Source organism: Temnothorax curvispinosus, unplaced genomic scaffold (assembly GCF_003070985.1).
Source record: "Temnothorax curvispinosus isolate PA1 unplaced genomic scaffold, ASM307098v1 QBEX01006321.1, whole genome shotgun sequence".
NCBI lineage: Eukaryota > Metazoa > Arthropoda > Insecta > Hymenoptera > Formicidae > Temnothorax > Temnothorax curvispinosus.
Genome location: NW_020216101.1, coordinates 982,921 through 1,003,967, shown reverse-complemented (window position 1 = coordinate 1,003,967; position 21,047 = coordinate 982,921). Strand labels below are relative to the sequence as shown.

Genomic DNA, 21,047 nt, shown 5'->3' with positions numbered 1-21,047 from the left:
CATAGAGATAAATTTAGCAGGAAAGAATAACGCGGCATAACTGGGATGGCCGTCGCAAAAAGTTGAAGCTACGCGTTCTACTTTATTCCCGCGGCTAAATGATAGTGCATTCGACATATAGATGCGCTTGATCGCTCTGATGAAACGAAGATCCACTTGATTTAACTCGATTATCGTAATTTACGAAGTATAACACCAATCATTCGCCAATGCTTACTCGATTGGACTGCTTAACCAATCGCTCTGTAAAATTTAAGAAGTAAAGTTAAATTGGGAAAGAAACATATTAAACTTATATAAACGATTGTTTTGCTTCTTCATACAGAAAGCTTTGTTTTCGTTTAAAAAAATTTTTTTTTGTTTTTCTGAATGTGTTCAGAATGTTCTAAAACGTCGAAAAATTGCAATTTAAAAAAATGTCTGTATGTATGAATGTGTGTGTGTGTGTATGTGCCAAAACCGAAAGTTCTATAACTCCAGAACTAATCAACCAAATCTTAACGAATTATATATGAAATAGGGGTAGAAAAAACTGAAGAATATAATAGAATCAATAAAAATTGCTAATAATTAAGGGGTTCTTTTTTAAAAAAATTTTTAAATTTTTGCTCTGTTAATGCTCTAACTTCCGTAATTTTTTAGATATCCGAGTGCATTTTTTTTTTAATCGATAGAGTATCATGTAAGGAAGGTTGGGATTGAATTTAACAATGATCGATAAAAAAACGGTTCTTTTTTAATAAAATTTTGAATTTTTGTAGAAATGTTTATGCTTTAACTTCCGCAAATTTGAAGATATCGATCTATTTCTAATTTTATTATATTTTTCAGTCTTTTTTACCCCTACTTCATATATAAATCTTTAACATTTATTTACACGAAGAACATTTTTTTACACACATCAAAATTTTCTAAAATTTGCGTACCTCGGTCAATAAGTTATCGCTAGACAATATCGGGCGAAAAGTGTGTTGAATTGCATTAAAACTGTCTCATACTAATTCACAATCGATTGGATTAAGATCTTGATTAATATTTGCTAACAAACAGAAGAGGGGAAATGAAGGGCGGCAGTGTGGTCTAGTGGTAGAGCGCCAGACTCGTAATCTGAGGAACCAGGTTCGAGTCCACTAGAGCCATGTAAACATGGAATGTTTTTCCGAAGCTGCGCCCCTCCCCGTGCAAGATAGGCTCTTGTGCGGAGCAAACTGGGCTCCGTCTTTCGGAAAGAGACGTTAAGCCGTTGGTCCAAAGTTTCTCCCATCATGGGCCCACCTATCTGCCCGTTTGGTCCACCCATAGGCCCCATATTTCCGGCCATTCCCATCGGTGGGCCACCCTGTTGAGGTGGGCTCCACTGACCCTGATGACTATCGTTTATTTTGCGTTATGAATCCCGCGGTTCTGTCCTTTTAATCTCAACCTGAAATGAACAGATGCTACACAAATGTATTATAAATTTCATTTTTTTAACAAAAATAATAAAGATTTCAGACTTGTATCAATTATCAAATTTTTGAAAAAAATTATAGAAATTTACATTATCGTCATCTACAATTATCTTTACAAATTAATGTATATTTTAGGCTAACAAGTGGGCTATTATTAATTAATTTTATATTCTGCACTAACGCTTGTGCTACCTTATGTAGAAATAATATTTAACTCTAATTATAAAATAGAGAGTCATTAACTGAACTTATATTGTAAACTAACACATTTTTTAGTGTAATAATACTTATATAATAAATATTTAAAAATATTTATCACACATTTAATACTATTCAAGTTATAAAATTAATTCAGTTCTATCCCTTTCAATTCTACGTATTAGTAAATAATTTATGTGACTAAAATTCTTATATAATATTAATAGGCTTCAAGGGAGGAACAATATCATCACATACTTATTTTCTATCTTTTGCATAAAATCACACAGTTACATGATGTTTTCCATCAAATGTATATCGTTTTATAAATTTCGAATGATTGAAAGTCATTGATGTGTATCATCAAGCAGTGTTAGGTATAACCTATGGATATTAATAAAATTAAAGATTTAAAAAATTTTGTTTAAGTAAGTCAAAAATTGGAATATTTATTAGAATGATTAATTGTTACATAATTTGTGTTTTAGCTATTTTGGACTCATTATGCAAGGAGTTTCTTTCGCTGAACGTATCGGCCATCTTATACCTTATGAACTACGAGCAATACGGACGTAGTACGGCCAGCGCTCAATATTTTCTTCAATTGGCCGGTTACTTAGGAATCCCTGTGATTGCATGGAATGCCGATAATTCTGGTCTGGAGAGAGTAAGTTGATTCAACTAAAATGAAAGAGAGTGAAAGAATTTGCGAGTTAATGTTTCTACCGAGCACGCAAACAATATTTGCTCGCGGGTGAATTTTTCATTAACGTCAAAAAGAATTTCTCAAGTTATATTGAAATATACGAGATGAAACGTGCAGTTTGCAATTTAAGCAAGTTTATACCATTTACCTTTTCTTCCTCCGTATAATAGACATAGAAAAATATATTTTTTTTTATTACATAAAACTGAAATTAAAGTTGAATGGAAATATTCATCAACATTCACGAAATATAATGGGAATTCCGTTGGTTTGCAGCGGGCCTCGCAAAGCAGTCTACAGCTGCAACTGGCACCGTCACTGGAACATCAGACCGCGGCGATGCTGAGTATCCTGGAGAGGTACAAGTGGCATCAGTTTAGCGTAGTCACCTCGCAAATAGCTGGTCACGACGACTTCATACAGGCGGTCAGAGAGAGAATCTCCGACATGCAGGACACATTCAAGTTCACCATACTGAGCGCCATTCTGGTTACCGAACCACACGATCTGCTCGAGTTAGTCAACAGCGAATCTCGAGTGATGTTACTGTACTCGACCAGAGAGGAAGCTACTCATATCCTGACCGCTGCTAGGGAGTACAAAATTACCGGGGAGAATTACGTATGGGTAGTCACGCAAAGCGTTATTGAGAATTTACAAACCCCCAGTCAGTTCCCGGTCGGAATGTTAGGTGAGTAGCAAAATCATCCGTATTCACGTACTTTCGGTCATATGGATCCACAAATTCACATAAGTTTACAATATGATAAGTCCGTATATAGTATATATACGAATCGCCAATCAAATTATCCGTGAATTATGATTCACACTTTAAAATCCACATATGTATAATAAAATAAGTAATTGCGGTATATTTTATTTACGATCTTTTATGTAGTTTTGATTCAATTTTGCTGAGGCATTTCCATATCTAAGAAATTAAGTTTTATATTTTAAAAGCTTTTTTTCTCACTTTATAATAAATTTTTAAAGAAGATTAAAACATATTTACCGGAGATTTAAAAATTACGTTTATTTATTGTATCGAAGATGATTTTAAAATAACTATAGTTTATAGTTACAAGTAAGATATATGTGCATATAGTAAAATAAAAACAATTCTGTTTAATTAATCTATATAAAATTCGTTGGAAATATATATATAATCATATCTCTTTCGAATACGCTATAGGCATCGCGGTGAATCGGAGTATATTTACGCCCGTTACACATACGTTAACAATCAGAATACGCCTCTTATCCGTAAGAATGCATGGCTTTCGGGCGGGAAAGTTATTCACATCGTGACCAGAATCGCGGAAACAGAAAATTGATTTCTTCCTTGAGAATTTCCCAAGAATATCCTTGGGGGAAAAATAAATTCGTTGAATTCCTCTCAGTGAACCACGTGGAATAACATAACTCGGATTGAATCTCTCGCCGTCTGAATTTCCGCGAGCTAAAACTAGCGCGATAAACTCGCTCTACGTAAAACGCAAACACCTCGCACTCTTAAACACGATTGCTATGAATCGAGCAAAGCAAACGTTGCTTATATTTAATATTCTCTGTCTCTCTCTCGATGCTGCAAGAGTACATATTCAACCGTTCGTATAAATCTACGTTTATTTTAGCTAATACGAAAAAGATGTAAGGATTTTACATATTTCATCAAAAAGATGTTATGTGTTATTTGCAGCTCTGCAACATTTCTGAAGACCGTCCCGTGGAATTGAACATTTTTCTATACAAGTATCTCAGTGAATTTTCAAAGGATATCTCAGCTTAAAACATATTTGTGCAATACAGGAAAATTTTGTTGACGTGTGATTTTTACGGGTCAACTTCTGGCTGAACAACAAGGCAGCTCGACGATTCTTGCATGAATCGCCAACATTTCTCAGGCTTATGATACATCGATTTATCTTCACTTTTCTCTCCTTTTCTCACGTCTTTGCTCACATTTTTGATATTTATGGAAATGTAGTTGTCGCAGTGTGTCGCATAAAAATCTGGCTGAATAAAATCTTGCAAAGTGCAGCTTCTCCGTGAAAATTTTTTGCGAAAAGAGATATATTCTTCATATGGAAAAGAGACAGTCAGCAAATATTCTTAAATTTAGGCGAAATAAAATTAACAGCGCAAGTTGTAACTATGAGAAAATTTATCGTAAAACTGGATGAAGTTGTTCTATCATTTTTATCTTTTTATTTCATTAAGTTATATTATGTCTACAAAATTCATTTTCTGAACCACAAATGAATATTTGTTTAAAGTTTAAGATTATATTTTTGTAAGCAGCTTTTAATATAAACAGAATGATGAATTTATTAAGAAATAAACGAACAAAAAGAAAATCAGAGCAAACTGAAGTTCAGTTACTTTGAAAAATTAATTTCTGTAAATCGCAAGCTTATACAAGATTACGAGTTATCAAAGAATTTAAACAGTAAGTTGGATATTGAGAATTTAAATCCGTGTCTCATAAATTATTTTCAATTTCTCGTTTGGTTATTCGCCCATCCGATTTTATCATTGGCAGAGCAAATCGAAAAAAAAAATGAAAAATCTTCTTTATACTGATATAACTGAATTGGTTATCGTGCAAACCAATATAAATCTCGCTGAGATAATAAAATCGCATTAACGAATCCGCTCGATATCTTTTCGCTGTTACAGGTGTGCATTTCGATACGAGCAGTGAGAGCTTGGTAAATGAAATTACGACAGCAATCAAGGTCTATGCTTACGGTGTCGAGGACTTCATCAATGACCCGAAAAATGCAAATCGTAGTCTGAACACTCAACTGAGCTGCGAAGGCGTCGGTGAATCACGATGGAGCACGGGGGATCTATTTTTCAAGTAATTTCACATAATTTATTAAAATGTGGATAGATTTATTCATGCGCCAGTCACACGGAATTTTCTAAATAGCAAGATTGAAATTTTCTTCGAATAATATTACAACAAATTTTTACAAAACAACTTTGCAAAAAATTAACAGAATTTTGTAAATTGTCTGAAAATCATATTTGAGGAAATAATATAGAATTTTATTTATTTTATGTAATATTGCAAAATGAAAATGTTAATTTTATTAAACGATTTGAATTCATGATGCAATGTAATATTTAGTAATTTAATATTATAATCTTATTACGCATATCACAATTTAATATTTTAATGTTGCTTTATATGTACATATTAATACTTCAATATCATATGATTATGAAATATATAATGTTTATTGTATATTAAGCTTATAATAGCTTCAATTATAATTTTTACGAAATACCTGCAGTCTTTGCTTTATATATTATAACGTATTGTACTTCTTCCTCTCTGCAGATATTTGAAGAACGTTTCCGTCGAGACTGATCATGGAAAGCCAAACGTAGAGTTCACTCAGGATGGTGTGTTAAAAGCTGCGGAGTTGAAAATTATGAACCTTCGACCGGGAGTTAGCAAGCAGCTTGTTTGGGAAGAGGTAAGCTCAAATCATCTTGCATGCACTTTACCAGCCGCGAAACTTTACTTTCCAAAAGCTATCGCTAGTCATGACACGAGATACGGTGCATCAGTTTACAAATAAATACATAAAAACGAACGAATAATTAAACTAAAGCCGAACCAAGATTAAAATCTTCATGCCACCTTCGCCGAATAAAACTGAATTTTATTACGATGTTGTTAATGCAACGAGATATTTGCATATATTTGCATAAAGTTTGCATAACAGAAAGAATTTCTAGTATATAGAAATTGTGTTTGAAAAAAAAACACAAAAATTTTTTATTATACGCTAGCGAATAAAAATTATGCACTAAAATTTGTTCTGGCCAACAAATTATTGTAACCCCCCAAAAAATGGGAACTGTAATATTAAAGATTAATAAGTTTTTGATTTATTGTGCAAGACCTTTTTGATCAGATGTTTGTGAATTAGACAATACGGAGTTTAATAAAAAAAAATGAACTTATGATGTAACGCCTAGTTAAAACTATTGAAAAAAGATGTCGATAAAAATACGCAATAGGCGGAAAGTTTTTTTTTTGTGCACGAGCTTCAAGCTCGAAGAAGCGTTATCGAGTAAAAATGTAGAATTTATCGCCCTCGCTGCCGAAACGGCTCAAAGGGGTCGCGCTATATATAACTTCGTGATCGTCTCTTTCGTTACATTGGATTTACGGCACCGAGCCGCGGAATTGCGGTAAACTTTAGACTTCCTTTTACGTCCGACGCCGATGATATTCCTTTTGCAATCTGCTCACCAGAGAACCGCAAACGAAGTGTCGCTCTATTACTCGGCGGAACAACTTTATCATAATCCGTATCCTTTATCGTTTTCACAGTGCGGTGCCGGATCAACCACGATAATAAATTAATGCGTCGGTAGAGGTTTCCATTAAGTCTCGTTGGCTGGATCTCCCATCTAGCGTACGAAGGCATGCTCTGCCGGGCTGATGCTTTCTAGAAATTGTCAGACTTGGATGGTTCATAATCGCGTTATGAAATGCTTTGCAAGATATTTCAGAACGCATCCGTTTCCTTCGCCGGCAGAAACGGCAGCACAATTGTCACGTACGCAGCCGTTGTGAGAATACTGCGTAGTGTTTTGTGGCAGATAAAACTAATATACTATCCCTTAATGTGCGCAGTGGAAATTTCCGACGACGAAGATATTGTATTAGGAAGTTTTTCTTCTCCCGGCGGGAAAATTTATGATACAAGCTTTGCACAAAATTAGATATTGGGAAATCAGCTGAGTTTCGAACGACTGTAAATGTAATTGCATGTGGAATCATATAATTATACCATTATACGGAATTTTTAATTGTTATATTTTTATTAATAATATTCTTCAAAATCCAGCTTTATTATTATTCAAATTGTTGCTGTTGATTAATTTATTGGTTTATTGTAGTATCTTGTTCTGATAATAATTATACAAAATAAGTGTGACATAGAACGTTTCAGTTTTCTGCACATTCTCTTTTCTGCATACTTTTACTACCATCGTATCGTAACGTATCATTGAATATTCGTCGGAAATTTTTATTGTGTTTGCAAGTTTTAACAGTATCGAGTTTTGCAAGTTTGATGGGAATTTCGTCAGAAATGCCGGCGAAGTTTAACTCCACCTTTCGACATTCCTCTCGCGACACGAATCCATCTTTGTTCAGCGAACCGTTTCATCCAGGAAATTCTTTCGTCACCTCATTAAAGTTTGAAACGCTTGCGTTGTGAGAATCATGACGTCTCGACACAGGCAAGAATTTATCATCCATCCGCTTCAGTAAATTCGCCATTTGCGGAGGATGAGCCGTCAGCCGTCAGGATAGACTTTTTTGCTGAATGGCTGATAAAGCTTTTATACTTTGCGCAGGCTATTCATAATATATTATGATCTGTACCGGGACGGCGGCACTTTACACCCTCCACTCTGATAAAATATTGTTCTAATATTCCCATGTCCGGTATTAGCTCTATATAGGAAGTCTCGAGTCTTTTTTCATATAATACTACTGTTACAGTCTAGAGGTCTGTAATAACACTGAGTTTAATATCAGAAATATATTCATTATTCTTACATAAATATTATTTATTTCTAATATTTGTAAAACTAATTTGACCAGAGAGAAGAATGTCATTTACGGACTGTTTAATAATAATATTGTATGAATTTTATATATTTTTTCCAAGCTCAATAAATTGTGCGCCGATTTTTTGTCGGGCTTTAAAACATAGCTCTTTGTTGGAATAGTGAAACCAAATACGTAAATTGATAATCGATTTAAATTTTGATGGTAATAAACATTTTTATTAAATCACTGGAAAGAATTTATTGCAAAAAATATTGCCCTATCACATTGTGTCACGGAATTTAGGAAGATCCATGTTCGAACGTTGGCTGGGGGTGATATTTTTTGCAATAAATTCTTTCCAGCGATTTAATAAGGATGCTTATTAGCATCAAAATTTAAATCGATTATCGATGTTTCAACTAGGAGCTATGTTTTAAACAAAAAATTGGCGTACGTTTACTGAGTTTGGAAAAAGTATATAAAATTTACACAATATTATGTATGCTATATAAATGGACATACATTTAAACACTTTTTGAGTAAAAATGACGCGATTACTATTTCTGTTCAAGTTCTGCATTTATTGTGACGCATTTATCTGCGCTTATCTTAGTGAAGCTATAATTGAAACGCTATTAATCCAGCACCTAGCTCGTCACGTAATGAAAGCTGCGCGAAAATTTCATTTGCCCTGCAACCGGCGTGGCAGGACACGAAACTTTGTTACGCCAACACGCGCGACTGCTTTCGATTCTAACGATTCGCGTGCACTAGTCACGATTTTAATTATTTCTTTTAAAGAGAATTATCTCGACACTTTGCAACTCCGAAGACTTACAATCCATCGCGTGATATCACAATCCTCATCTCGTTTCCAATTATATCCTTCGTTTGTATCACGTCAGCACGAATCATCCACCGGTGGATTTCGGAATAACAAGATTCCATGTTTCTGTTTAGGTATCTCATTTTTACGGTGACGGCCTTCCATTTTACTATGCTAGAAATAATTAATTGGAGATATCGACACTTGATATTTCCTGCGCAAAATCGAGCTGACAAGTTGATAAGGGAGAACAGTATTATAACGTACAAATGTAGGAAAAAAAACACATTTTTAAATTAAAATGAAACATTCATATTTTTTCTATTTGTTTAATGAGAAACAGTTGTTAAAAGCAGGTAGATAATACATGTTTTTCACAGAAAATATTGGATCTGGGATGTTAATAATATTCTTATGTTACATAATGCACATTTTCTCTCCTCAGCACGGTGTAAATAATGCTATTGAATGCAAGCTGCTTCGTATCATGAGTTTCATTAGAATTTCAAAGCCATTGAAATGTTTCGCACCTTTATAACGGCTGCATAATCAAGTTCACGATCATCTCAAAGAAATTAAAATATCCGAAGGAAATTACGCACTGCTAATATTTTAAAATATATAATAATTTTTTTATGTCATTATAAATATAACAATACTCAATTTTCACACACACAATACACAAATTATTTCTTGAAATACATTTTTAAATTTAAATTTTACAGTAAGATTGAAGAAACTATATCGAACTGGTCTGTATGTTACGTTTATAAAAAAAAAAACAACTTTAGTTTGTGTAGTAATATATGAAAATATACGAATGTAATATCTTTTCTTTGTTCGTGATAGCGATTTAATTTTCTGTACAAAAGAGTTGAATCTTAACTTAGTTTGCAGTATTTTTTCATAGATTTGTTGTCATAATTTGTACAAGGAACCTTTCTCTTTTATAGAGGATCAATAGATTTATAGATAGAGTTGCTCGTTGTTGTAACTTGGAGGAAATCCTTTTTCTGATTTCAATTTTCACATATTAAAGGACACCGGGTGTTCATGACAAATTTTAGCGGCCCGGGTGATGCATCATTTTCCGGCGTGCACATGTTTCCCTGCACATTTCGCGCGCTACTAAATTGCCGGCCTTTTGCAAAATAAGCGGATTATCGGATCAAAGTCTGTCCGATGCGAGCGTGAAACGCGTCGATCGGCTAATCACGTTAGATACATCCGCTAAATCCCAATTCCCGGCGCAAGAATCGCACCAAACTCTCCGGAACGCAGTTTACTCCAGACTCTCCTGCATTCGCGCAATTGTGCGAAATTAGGTCGTCACTTAGGTAGCTGGAACTAGAATTAATTAGTATGCATGCATCGGCGGGATAACGTGTGAGGCGACTCCGACAATTAACTGTACATGCATAAACGTACATGCAACGAGCACTCGCCATTTAGTCGATATTTCAAACTGCTATCGCTTTATGTGTGTATGCTTGTGTGTTATTCTCTCTTTTCCCCCTTTTTCCCCTATTCATGCAAAATGAAGTAAATCGTACTAAATAATATGCTTGAAAAAATAATTGCTCCAAACAATCGCTTTTTACTATTTTGTCTAATTTGTTGATTATTTCTCGTTATTTTATTAGTTTTACATTTTTATTTTATTTAAGTTATAATTATTGTGATAATTGCTTTGTGGTATATTCGCTTAAAACACATTTTGAAATAGAAATATCGCCAATATTAGTTGTAATCTATCTCATTAATTATTCTTGTATTTTATTCGTGTTTTATTATAAATTATAAAATAGTTTATTTATATTGTCCTGTTTAACTTCATTTCTTATGAAAATTATTTTGTGATATTTAAACAATTTATTTGAAAATTAATATTGAAACGTAACCAAAATACATAAGAAAAAAATTATATATTAAAAATAATTATTAAAATAAATTAGAAAGTATTTTAAAATTCAAATAATTGATAAAATTTATTACCATGCTTTTGGTGGCATAAGTGATAGCTCGCGGGAAATTAAAGATAAAATGATATTGATTGTTGGTCAAAGGCGCGAGTAATAATGCCTGATGGCAACCCCCCAAGGATACAGAATTCAAGGCAAATATGAACAACATTTACCTTGAATTCTATGTTTGATTAAACGATTACTGATTGTTATGATTTCTCGCTCTCTTAAATAGCGTATGTTATTTTTGGATATTGACAAAGAATATGAAAGAAAAGTATATGTTCTTGTAATCAAAATATTTTTCTTCATGCACTATTTTTCTTCATGTTTCTATTTTAAAATATCTTTAGATACAAGCAAAATATTTTAGAACACAACTACTATAACTTAAGAGAGTTCACAAATTTACAAATTTTATATTTGTTCTAAAAATGAATAATATATTTGAAATATTTTTATCTCGCATTATTAAAACAAAATTATAATAAAACATAAATATGTTTGTTGAATAATTTACTTCGCAATAAATTATTTAACATGTATTTTAATTGATAAAATCATTGTCATTACGACGCATGTACATTTTGAGAAACAAATGCAATTCATTAATGTAGACAAATGCAATTAATGTCAGATTATATAAATAAATAGAATATTGTATAGCAATATAACTTATTCAACAATTACATATGACGTTAATTGATTAATTCATATATTAAAATCACAAAATATATTGTGTACAGTTAATTAGGATGTGTAATAACCAACAGGGTGAGCGTGAACAAAGTCGAATAGGTATTGATGACCTCTTAAATGGCTCGCCAAAATCAATAGCAAAATGTTGACGATCAATTCTCGCCATTCACGATGACCATTTGCGACCTTCCGTGATACCATTCGCGACACAGTTACTCCCAAAACATTTTGATTTTTTACAGCATGAAAGCTATTGCGGAGAATTCTGCGATATAACCCATCGATTTTGCGCCAAAGTGGTCTTTTATTTTTGCACTGCAGTTATATCGATTTTTTCCGCTACGCCCTATATTCTTCCAAACAAAAACGAATTCCGGGGATTCTCGGCAATCCGGAGGATTACGTTGCGAAATCCTTAGTGCGAAATCGCTCAAGATAACAAAAGATGGCCAAGAAAGAAAAATCAATTTAAGCGCTAGGGCGGCGTGTCTGAACGGCAATTTACTGAATGCCTTATTAGAGCGCCTGAAATAATTGGATTTTCGGTATATTATCCAAAACATAAAACAATAAAAAAAATAAAAATAAATGTCGATAGAGATGATAAATTATCGAATATAACAGATGATAATGTGATGGAAATGGAATAACTAATATCTACAAAGTAACAGAGATATTTTGATGCATAACAGAAATGATCGTTGTAAATAATATATGTTCTTTATTTATAAAGGTTCTTTATTTATTTCCAGAGTGTAATATGTTTATAAAAATAGCAAAAATCACAGGATTACGCAATATATGCAATTATGCGAAAAGCATGAACGTGATGTCAAATGCATCTGTACTTTCCAATAAACTTTTGTAATAACTCTCTTGTCATTAGCATTTTAATGAGAATATTTTATGCAACTTCTGTCTGTAGCCCTTCTTGTCACGATCCTGTTGTGCTGAGAATGAAGGACTCGATGAGCTTGCCTCCTGCAAACAGCATGCACAAAGGGTGGTAATCGGCGCACGTCGTGTCTATGTAAATTGTTAGCTGTAAGCGCGGGACGAGTAATTAGTCAATTATCGGAAACGGCGAAACTGTACGAGCCTGCCTCCGGAATTAACCATCGACGATACGTCGCGGTCACTTGAAGCTTTTCGATACCGGGTATCCCATGTATGATGTACCTACAACGCGTGATGACGCACGCATGCGAGCACGCATGTATCCTAAGACACACGTGCAGCGCGTACATCGAACTAATTAGCGAAATTGTTCGAATAGCGCTATCCGATGCTCCTATTTACTCGTCAGCGGTGTTAATTGCCAATGGAACAGAGAATCGGAAAGCTAGGGAAATTGATAGAATACATCTATGTGTAGGATCATTTTGTGCGACATTCGACGTTGCAGATTTTGAGCGCGTTACTTCGCGCATTGCTGGTATGTCTATAATGGTTTAATAATTTGTAAATAATTGTATATCTTAATAGATTATTATAATTATACCAGCTTTTGCATAAACGCAAATATGTTTCTAAATAATTCATGTTTCATTAAATTTATATTTTTCTCAAATCCAACAGATATATTGAACTTGTATATTTATTGCACAATTATTTGTTCTTAGCAAAGTATTTTATATCATTCTTATGTATTAAATATCATTAAAATGGATTTTAAATGCATTTTTGTTAATAAACACTACAGCAATTTATAAATTTTAAAATTATTTATTTTATTTTGCAATACAATTACCATAATCTCTCCTCTACAATATAAAATTTGTGGTTACATTGTGACATTTCTAAGTTAATCGATCAGAACAATTGTTATCCAATTTTTTATATATAATAATTTTAATTATAAACAATGTGATTCAATACAGCACTGACTTATACTCGTAAGAAAGAGGACGGAAAACTATAACAAATATATTAAAGTGCTTTATCATTTTATTTGATCAAAAATCCAGACTCGGCAGCAATTTAGAGTGCGATAACTCGTCGATTTTTCGGAAGAAACAGCACTGCGAGCATGCACGTGCCGCATATGCGTTTTCTCCTGTCACATATCTTGAGTTACATTCTGCCCCATTCGCATTCTCGATTGCGGTAGCCCCGAAGGCACCACGACCACGAACGAGCTTAAAAATTGTCCGTCCCTCCGAGGAAGACGTTTTCAGGGAAAAATTTAACCCGGTAGTTTTACAGATTATAAGGAACCGTGGCGGACTTAACAGGAATGGCTGGAATCATGCCAAATACTGCGGGATGTATCGTCGCAAACGATTCCAGTAAAACGCGGACAATGTATAGCCGTAATCCCCGTTTCCCCCTGACCTGACCGAGCTTATCGAAGGGACAGCTATTGTGGGAACTTTATGTCGCGGTCGAAATCCTGACGGGACAATTAACCTTTTCCAAGACCGCCAGTATTCTTAGCGCAACGAATTCTCCGTGAATTTTTTTCGTCACGTACGATTAAATTTTTAAACGTATTCCGGGATATCGTAAAGAAAGGAAGAAAGAATGGTGAAAGTCACTTTGGAAACACGTTCTCCGATAATAGATTGAAAGGCTGACGACAATTGCGTTAAATACAAATTGATGTTTCTTTGGATAACTCAATTCCTGTTTCTTTCATAGAAAAGAATTGCTTTCATAAATTTTTTATGTGTATAAACAGAACTTTTTATTTAATACATTTTTAATTTTAATTTGATAATTATTTAGGTATATTGTAGTTTCTTTGTTTATTTGGCTAAATTGATTAAAATTGTACATGATATTTACCTACTATTCGATATACCTATTTCATGTAAGCTACCTATTTCATGTAATCAAATCAATAAAGAAAATATAAGTACAGAGTTAACATTAAATGACACTTTAAATGACGTTAATATACGAAGAACAATATTTAAGATGTCTGGATGATTGTCACGTACACTCAATACGTCAATCTCCAATTGTCGTTAAAATACGTCTCACAACTGTAATCGCTGTGATTATTGTGGAAAGTTTAGGTTTCGCCGCAGCGCAATAAACTGGTTAACAGAATGTAGGTAACTACTAACGTGTCCTGAACTAAACGGGCGGCGGAACTTATAATTAGGGAATGACGCACCAACGAGTATACGATAATTAGGAGATGCCGTAAGATTTTACGGTGCATCGCGTTGTTTCCACGTCGAGAAAGCATTTACAATTGCCTTGATGAGAGAAACATCAACGACAGAGAATATCAGCGTCAAAGAACTCGTTACGGCGTATCACGTGGTATAACAGTTAACTCGATATAATCTCGACTCGTGTAATGAACTTATAATCTGTTCATTAATTCACGGCATGTTAATGTAGTCATTAATTCATCAGCCGGCGCTTTGTAGCCGGCGCCATTGCACGTGACGTTTTGCGAGATATTTCTCGGCGAAAGTTTAATTTCCGAGTCTTCCCTGCGGTTTACTGACCCGCGCGTTACATCGCGCGATTTAAATTAAGTAATGAGTAACGAGCAAAAGCACAAGGAAACACGTATTATTTATTCCGTTGTTAATTGTTACCGCGCGCGTTAAAATGAAAATACAATTTCGGTGATTGCAGACTTGGATGTATGAAAAAGAAATGAGGACAGTCTGTGGAAGATCTTGATTTAGATTTGTAATTCATTTATATTTGCAACTCAGAAATAAATTTGACCTATTAAAATCAGCGTTAAAATTATTATCTTAATTATTAATTATTATGTTTATATATTAAATTAAAAAAAAAACAGTCAAAAAATGATACGTAGTACATATATAATTTTCTTTATCAGATTACATATTTCTATTACACGGTTTACGACATCGTATTCCGAAATTTATGATTATCCTTCGTATCCCTTCAAAACGCGATCTTGTTTGTCGAATATCCCGTATGACGTTGCTTTCGTTAATCTCTCTCCCGATCCCCCGTAACCACGTTAACATATAAATACGTACGCGCTTGTCGTAATTCCTTCATAAACGAAGGATTTTCCGTAACGGGCAGGCCCGGCGCAGGCTACGGTCGATGGGTACGCAGGCGAAAAGCTCCGAATGCATGTAACGCTGGATCCCCGAGCTTTTAATTATGAATGCATAAATCTCCTGGAGAATTTTCAGCTTTTCTAGAGAGAACGGATTTTGATTGAAACTTCGCGCGTTTTGATTTTTTTTCGTTTCTTCGCACGGGAGACGATAAAAAGTGTACGATCACACGGCTGTACGGTCATGTATATGAATTTTCATGGCAACATGTTCGCTGTAACTTACTTCCCCGTGCAGTATCGGTTTCTAATATGTAGATGTCTCGCGCGCATCGCCAGTGAGAGCTTTACATATTCAGAAGTTGAGCAACACTCACACCGGAGCGATCCAATTTCGTTTTATTGGCCCCCTCGCACCTGGAAAGTTGCTATGTAGTATTCTACAAGAAGTCATTTACTTTCTTCACCATGGTGCACGACTGCCAAATAAATTTTGGCGAGCTGACAGAGACAATAGCCGTTGCCAACAACGCGCGCAATGCACGGGGACGAAATGACGGAAATGCACAGAGCCCGGCGTACGTAATGTTGACGATGTAAATAAACTGCCCTAGTTTGGCTCCTTGTTCACATCGCCGTAAAATTACCTCTTTGAATGGAACGTTTTGGAATGTGTGGAATAAATCAATTCGCGTTCGAATGCACTCGATTAAACGCATCGCACGGGAGTCGATGAATAGTCGATGAAGTGTGATATAGAAATAGATACAGCCTGTTTGAAGTTTCAAACTGGATATATGACTAGTTTTAAAGAAAATGACGTTAAATTATTATAGATATCGTGGAGAGTTTATAAGAAAAAGAATCGATTTGCAGATATTTCAGTGGGATCTTTTCCTTTTAATTGAAGAGATTGTGGAGCGTTGTGCGATTTTTTTTGGCCGAGTTATCGAGATTTGAATAAAAAGTGGTCACTTTGACTTTGATCACTTCAGCGATCCGCAAGATACAAATAATAGAAAGTCTCCACGATTTTTTGCACGCCAGATGTAGCGCAGCAAATTTGCATTAAAAATGTTTATTTTGACGGATCAAGCTTTATCATAGTGCCGTTTTTAAAAAAAAAGGTAATTAAAATTGGCAAAAAGCATTTAAAAAAAGTTTCAAGCTTTAAAATGCTTTTTTAATGTTGTGTCTACGATGATTTTTTGCCGAGTTTCAGTGATTTAAAAATAGCCCAAATTTTTAGCTTATCAAAAGAGTTCCCTATTTTTTGTTGAGTAATTTAAAATTGTAATTTAAATTTTTAAAGAAATAATATTTTAAAAACTACATGATATTTCACAAATATTTATATTTTAAAAATTGCTTGTGCGTATTAAAAGAAAAAAAAATATCAAAAACTTCTTACTTTTTTAATAACAAAATCGAGAAAATTCAGAATTTCATGTTAATAAAATAGATTATCAAAATTTTCTATGTGTATTTTGTTTCTTTCCATTCGTATTGCAACAGTACAGCGAGAATCTATCAGCAAGATTATCAAAAATTTATAGATTTTACTTTTTGATAAAGCTTTTACGAATGCAATGCGAGAGATGCAGAAAAGCGGGCGTGAGTGCACTTTTCAATGCCGCCCACGTGTCTTTTTGACACGACGGTCACGTATTTTCACATAACCTGTGTCGACCAAGTTTTCAACATACGGAAACGTCTGGCATCTATGCAAATGATTTTAATAACCAACGTAAATTACATCCGCGTTAATTTTACATTTTGGTAGTTCATCTATTACCGAATTTTGTAGGGCAGAGCTACAACGTTCTTTATATCACAGAAAAGAATATAGGATTGATAGAATTGATAAATTATGTAAATTATGGAATCGGTTTTTGTATTTTTTAAAAAAGATTGTTATTTTCAAATAGCTATGTATATAATATCTGTAGTAGCTACGTAATATTCGTTGTTTAAGCTTAGTAGCATCTAATACTAATTATATTTCTGCTTTATGTTATCAAAAAAATCTTTTTCATAAAAAACGTAATTAGGTTTCTATTTTTTTTTTACCTTGCCCTAGTTCTTCTTTCACAGTAGCAAACAAAGTGGCTAAAGTTCCAATCGGACCAATCATTAACAATGTTAAAATTTCTAAAGCGCGATAATGCCAGCAATGATGGATGTATTATAAAATTTTCGTCGACATTGACTAATGGGGCTCCATTACCGAATACAGTTTCGTCTGAATAGGAAGTAAATTGCGCGCCCGATAGTGAGAAACGATACGCGTCGAAAGGAAGCAAGTTGAAGTACGGGACCAGTTTATATCGTGTACAACTAAACCTTTTCGTATACTAGATTCGTCACGACGCGATTCAGAGAAGTGTAGGAAGAACTTTGTAATTTCACTTCCGTTTCACGTTATACTTTTGTCGCCGACACTTTCTGTTGAAAACAATTTTGCACGCAATCAAGTATAGAACGCCAACGATACGAAATTTAAAGCAATAAAGCTGAAGTTTTATCGTAATACGCTTTATACACGTTAAATAAAAGTTTTGTAGGACCTATATTAAAGAACTAAAAAGCTGATTACGAATTACGATTCAGAGAAGATACCTTTAAAATTATTTAAATGGGGGTCAAGTAGCATTAAAGAATGTTGATAATATTTTTAAAAGGAAGCCAAAAAATATTCTCATCAAAAGTTAAATCATGAAGAAGAAAAAGATGACACGAAATAACGAAGGACAAAAGAGCTATGGTAGAATTTTTTTAAAAATTTTAAATTCAGCACACTGGTAGTATGCTACTTTGGCCATTTATTTTTATTTATATTATTTGCTAAAATTAAAAGAAACACTTTAATTTTTGAAAGTAAAATCACACTAATAAAATATGACATTTATGAATAATTTATTAAAACTGCTACTGTATTTGATCACATTTGCTTTCGTCTGCTTGTCCGTAGATCGGTGTCTGGAAATCCTGGGAAAAAGAGGGTCTAGACATTAAGGACATTGTCTGGCCGGGCAATACCCACACTCCTCCGCAAGGCGTGCCGGAGAAGTTTTACCTTAAAATAACCTTTCTGGAGGAACCGCCTTACATCAATCTTGCCCCGCCGGATCCTGTGACCGGAAAATGCTTGGTGGACCGCGGTGTTCATTGTCGAGTGGCCAAGGACTCCGATATGGTTGGGTAAGTATGAAAAATTGGATTCTTTTGTTGGAGAGACATATCCGCCAATACTTTATATCGATATCTAAATGTTTAAGCATTTACAAACCTGCGATTCTGAATGGATAATTACTAATATACTCACATATCATCTTTTAATTTTTAGTCTCGGATCACTTATATTATTTGTATATTGTTTTCTTTTTATTTGAATGTAATTGAATTTTTAAAATGTTGTTAATAATACTATTCAAAGGATACTTACAACTATTAAAAGTGTTTTTAGAATTGTAAAAATTTTTTTATGTATTAGCTATTATATCATATATTATTTTGTTAAGCTATTTTAGATGTTAAAGTGTATTTTATATTATTCACATTATTTGAATAAGTAAAAAGGTATTTAAACGTTGCAATGAACAACGCGTCTGATTAGAAAGAAATTGACTTTTAAGAAAGTCAGACTATTAACGTCTGACTAGAAATTGATTATTACTACTTCAGTAGTAATAGTCAGCTTCGTGTAGTATTCGTGAAATTGAGAAGACTGTATTTTAACTTATTATTTTTGATGAAATAATAACGTAGTAATAAAATATACAAGAATAGTATTACGTAAATTTCAACATATTATTTATATGACTAGACACTACAGACGCGCGCTACGCGCGCGCTATTTATCTTTAACATTTCACTATTAACCCTATTATACACAACTGTCAAAATATACAATGACAGCTGCAAATGAAGTAAGCGCAGCAAGAAAACCAATCGGCATCGCGGAAAAGCGGCAACAATAAATTTCACATCTCCTTTTTAGAAAAGGACTAATTTACTTTATCTCTAGACTTCCTATCAGAACTTTACTAAACGGCAAGTGAACCAATATTAATTAACATTAACAGACAACATATACTAATTTAAATGAACAAATTAGGTGTGTAATTTATTACTACCGCGATATATACTGACGTGCGCGAATGCTCCAGTTTGTGATATTTCGGAGAAATTAACTCATTACGACGGACTCAGCGCTGCTTTTAAGCGAAGACCGAATATTAAACCCGAACATCATGGTATGCGACACACTTATTTCATTTAGAAGGGAGTCCTAGTAAAGTAAACGTGTCGCTTCTACACCAAGTTGGAAGAAGCCTTGCACATTCAATCCAAAATTGAAGGGCCTGCCTTTGAAAGCATTGGACAGGCGAGACTAGACTAATACCTACGCGCGCGCTTCATCAGGACGGAGGAGTTGACACTTTACAGTGGCACGTAATGACATTTATCATGCGGTAAATGAATTCATTGAAAAGCACTTTACTATGTGCCTTTGGTAAATCTCTTTCGAGTTCGCATTTAGCCTCTCGGAGAATGTTACGAGTGTGATAAAGGATAAAGCGTTTACACGACGGGGGTAAATATGAAAAAGAAGCGTAATCGCGATCATTCTGACTTTGTTTGATAGTCGTACGCAAGTGCTATTTTTATCGGGCCGTTTATGTCGACCTTCGCGTTAAACGCAAGCTGCATTGTTAAAATTTATCGAGCGTGTTCTCGAATGTCGTTATCCAATTTAGAGTATCATCGATATCGTTTGGGGTTACAGCCTCTAGCAGACGTTCTCTGCATATAACAGTATTTATTTGCGCGAAATCGGGTCACGTAATATACGTTAAAAACTCTTTCCCGCCTGCATTCTCTATATAGTACAGTGCAAGCGACAGCTGTTGCTACGCTCGTTTTCAGTGTAAACTCGAGAGTTCTGCGAAAAAAATCTATTTCTGTTAAAAAACAATACCAGCACTTCGTTGAAAATAGTGCGAGGCAAAGTGGCTCTTTACATCTCGCTATATTTTTTCTTTTTTTTTTTTTAAGCAAGAAATTGTTGAACCAACAATTTGTCATATTTATGCGCTATTAACTTATGAATAGAATTGGGGTAAAAATTAAGCTGAAAGTCTGTAGACTACAAATGATTTCTTTAGTTCTAAACGCAACATGACATTTTTAAAAAATATTTACCTCAAATGTTTTGCAATAATTTAATCGAAAATTTACTGTATATATTTTTTAAACATTCGCATCTGCTTTTTTTTTGTTTTATAAAATTGAATTCCGGAATATTTAGTTTGCATCACTAAATTGTAATATTCTCTGTTATTTAACCGTTATACCAGTGCAGCTCCAGATATACAAAATTAAATTACGAGTTATTGTGACGCACGAGAAGGGAAAAAGGAAGACAGCGATTTAACGTGTATTTGTACACGTCAGATCCAAGAGTCCGATTCGAATCGCACTTCGAAAATAATCCGCCGACAAGTTTCCCAAAGGCATTTGTGAGAATAACAGCGTGGAAGTAATTGAAACTCTTCTCCTTCTCTCTCTCGAGAGAAACGCAACTCGTGCGAAGAAACGTTAGGAAATTAC

At 34.0% G+C, this 21,047-nt stretch overlaps 1 protein-coding gene across 7 annotated transcripts in view; it reads left to right on the top strand.

Annotated features, from left to right (window-relative positions):
* LOC112455680 (glutamate receptor ionotropic, NMDA 2B) overlaps positions 1 to 21,047 on the top strand; it is a 159,671-nt gene that overhangs the window by 117,040 nt on the left and 21,584 nt on the right. For all 7 annotated transcript variants that reach the window (XR_003040884.1, XM_025017765.1, XM_025017764.1 and 4 more), the window contains 5 exons: positions 2,138 to 2,316; positions 2,632 to 3,046; positions 5,035 to 5,218; positions 5,705 to 5,843; positions 18,406 to 18,635. Coding sequence is in view for 6 of the 7 variants with exons in the window: in XM_025017765.1 (XP_024873533.1) it covers positions 2,138 to 2,316; positions 2,632 to 3,046; positions 5,035 to 5,218; positions 5,705 to 5,843; positions 18,406 to 18,635 (1,147 nt within the window). In the remaining variant the exon portion in view is untranslated. The remainder of the gene's footprint in view (positions 1 to 2,137; positions 2,317 to 2,631; positions 3,047 to 5,034; positions 5,219 to 5,704; positions 5,844 to 18,405; positions 18,636 to 21,047) is intronic.